Source organism: Cetorhinus maximus, chromosome 27, assembly GCF_964194155.1.
Source record: "Cetorhinus maximus chromosome 27, sCetMax3.hap1.1, whole genome shotgun sequence".
NCBI lineage: Eukaryota > Metazoa > Chordata > Chondrichthyes > Lamniformes > Cetorhinidae > Cetorhinus > Cetorhinus maximus.
In genome coordinates, this window is record NC_135905.1 from 23,153,135 (window position 1) to 23,156,274 (window position 3,140).

A 3,140-nucleotide genomic window follows, 5' to 3' on the forward strand; every position below is an offset into this window, starting at 1 on the left:
TCTCTCTTTTCCAATTCCCTTGGCTTCCCTTTTCTCACTTTCACTTTCCCTGTGTGTCCACTGCTGCCTGTCTCTCCCTTTGTAACTCTTTCGAGTTATCAACAGTCACAGATTGTAACTCTTTCGAGTACAATCACAGTTCTTGGTTTTCCGGGAGTGGGACATGAACCCACAACCCTCTGATTCAAAGGCGAGGGTGCTATGAACTAAGTGCAGCTGTCTCGGTGTCCCTGTCTCTACCCTCTCTCCCTTTCTGAGGGTCTCTGTCTCTTTGTATGTCTGTGCATCTCTCGGTCTGTCTCTATCGCTCTTTTTAAGTCTCTCTGGATGTCTCTATGTGTCTGTTTCTTCTTTTTGACTCCTCTCTCTGGAGTCACTTCACGCTCAGTGTTTCTCTGCAACGACACCGGGTCCCGCTGAAGAATATTGAGAGTGATTTGCTTTTATGGAACTTTGGTTGTGATTTTCGGCCATTCCCCTCCTCCCCCGGCTAGCAGCACTGGAGAGTTAGCCCACGGTCAGCTCCTCTTCTCTCTCAGGTCATCTCGGTGTCCGCCAGAAACTTTCCAGAGGTCCCGCTAGTCACTTCCCGTCTCCACCGCGCACACAATTTAAAGTGGATTGAATACCCCGGGTACAGGGTTTTACCCCTGCAGCCCTGGCTCTCAGCACCGCTGCCTGGCTCCAGCTCGGTACCGGTCTGAGTGTTAATACACGGGATTATACAATTACACTTTTACTGATTAGGTCGGGTTTAAGTGGATCTGCAACTTTTCTTCAGTCAGGTGAGATATTCTGGAACATTCTTGATTGTTTTGAACAGAATTAATAACTTTTTCTCAACGCATATTTTTCAAAAGAAATTTGATTGGGAGCAGGAGTGGGCCATTCGGCCCCTCGAGCCTGCCCCGCCATTCAGTAAGATCATGGCTGGTCTGATTGTGAACTTCACAACACTTTCCCGCCTGCTCCCCGCCCCGAATCCCACCCCCCCACACCTCCCTCCCCACACCCACACACACACCCCCACACACACCCACCCACACACAACACCCCCACACACACACACCCCCACACACACACCCACACACACCCACATTCCCCCCGCCTCAACCCTTGACTCCCCTGTAGACTACAATATATACTGTCATTAGCTCTGTGCTGTAGTAAATCTCAAACATGAGTTTACACTGAAACCCGACAATCACTTCTCAGAATGAAATTTCTCCTCGATATCATATTAAACAGAGAGAAAGTTTGACCGGCTGGAGAACAGGAAACCATCATCTATCCAACTGTTTCTGACACTATCACAACTTTGCAGGAGTAAAGTGAGTGTTTCACAGTTGAACCTTTAACTTTGCCGCCTGGCAGGTTTATTGATCAGATAATTCCCATCCTTCTCCCTTTTATCGGAATATGGATCGCCTGTTTCCACAGCTATTATCAATTCTCTAAACTTACCCTTCGTTTTTTCTTGGAGATTATTACATATTTATGCTTTCCTACATTCAGTTCTTGCTTCAGTGCAAACGCCCTGCTCAAAATCCCACTTCATTTTGACCAACTGCTTAACCCTTTTTCCTTACAAAAAGAATCCAAATTTCTCTCACCAATCTCCAGAATTATTCCCCTTCCATTTCCAAAATTGGACTCAATACATTCTTATCAATGTTGGCTCCCCTTTTATAGTGGATGCTTTCAAGTGTAAAACCCATCTCCCTTTTTCCTTTGGGAAATTGTCCAGGTTAAAGTGCGACCAATTTCCAATTGGATTCGATATTCCAACTGGGATTCCTCACTCAGGGAGTGGGTTCCGGATCCACATTAAAGGTGATGTGCGGCTGGCTGCATATTCACACTGAACTTGCTCATGTCCCGTTCGCTGCCTCTAATTTTAACTCTTTCTTTGTAAACCAATCTCCCCGGAAAGTTCCTTTTGTCTCGTTGGAATTCAGTCTTCAACCCGAGTGAAAGGACCTGCTGAATGGAGCCGCCTGATTGGCTCTTCACACGCGACTGGGATGCCGCCTCCGCTCCCATTGGCCGCTCACACGCGACCACCTTTAAAACCCGCAAACTTTGCCGCAACTTTCGCCAAACTTTGCGCCCGGCGCAGCGCAGCGCGGGACGGCGGAGTTGCGCCTGAGGGATGGCGGAGAGCCGGCGGGAGGGAGCGGGGACCCCGGGCTGGCCTTGCCCCGAGTGTCGGGAAACGGGCGCAGCAAGGGCGCAGCAGAAGCGCCGGCGTTTGGCCGCCAACGCCCGGGAAAGGCGGCGGATGCGCGGCTTGAACGCGGGTTTCGAGCTGCTCCGGAGCGTCATCCCCGGTGTCCGGAGGCGGCTGTCCAAATCGGACACTCTGCAAATGGCTCAGATCTACATCGGGGCCCTGAGCGAGGAGCTGCGGAGGGGGTCCGGCCCCAGGAGCCCCCCGGCCGGGGGCAGCCCGGACACCGAGCCCGGGGACGGAGCGGAGAAGCGGCGGATCCAGCCTCCCGGCTCCCGCAGCGACGGAGAAGCGGATCTGAGTGAGTGACCCGGCCCCAGGAATCCGGACCGAATCCGGACTGAGCTGAGCTGCACTTTTGTCGTCTTTTTGGAAGCGGTTCTCGGGCGGGGCGGAGTCGCCGCCGTGTCTGTAATTCCGGAATTTACTGTAACTGAATATTCTCTGTCAGCCACTCCCAGGAACAAGAAACATTTTCTATTTTGTATAAATAAAAACCTTTTTTTTAGGCACCAGGTTTGCTGCAGCTGCAGAATCCTTTGAGTCGACTCCACTTTTCAACAGCACAGTAACTGCCATTGAAACAGTAACTTCATATTACACAGCAGGATCCCAGCGGCTGGGGCTGAGGGAATGTTTCAAACCGCAGCGCTGCCCGAGGGCATTAAAATGTACTTTAAAACCCGAACCCAGAACATTACCAGCTGGACTTTCCTCCTCCCCCCCCCCCATTATCTCCTCCCCCACCCCCCCCATTATCTCTTCCTCCCCCCCCATTATCTCCCCCCCCATTATCTCCCCCCCCCCATTATCTCCCCCCCCCCATTATCTCCCCCCCCCATTATCTCCCCCCCCCATTATCTCCCCCCCCCCATTATCTCCCCCCCCCATTATCTCCCCCCCCCATTAT

The 3,140-nt window shown here is 51.9% G+C and overlaps 1 protein-coding gene across 1 annotated transcript; it reads left to right on the top strand.

Moving 5' to 3' along the window:
- Positions 1 to 2,152: 2,152 nt before the first annotated feature.
- On the top strand, positions 2,153 to 2,714 carry LOC144668492 (transcription factor Atoh1-like). The gene has a single exon (XM_078530522.1). The coding sequence runs from the start codon at positions 2,153 to 2,155 to the stop codon at positions 2,537 to 2,539; it is 387 nt and encodes a 128-aa protein (XP_078386648.1). The 3' UTR covers positions 2,540 to 2,714.
- Positions 2,715 to 3,140: the final 426 nt, after the last annotated feature.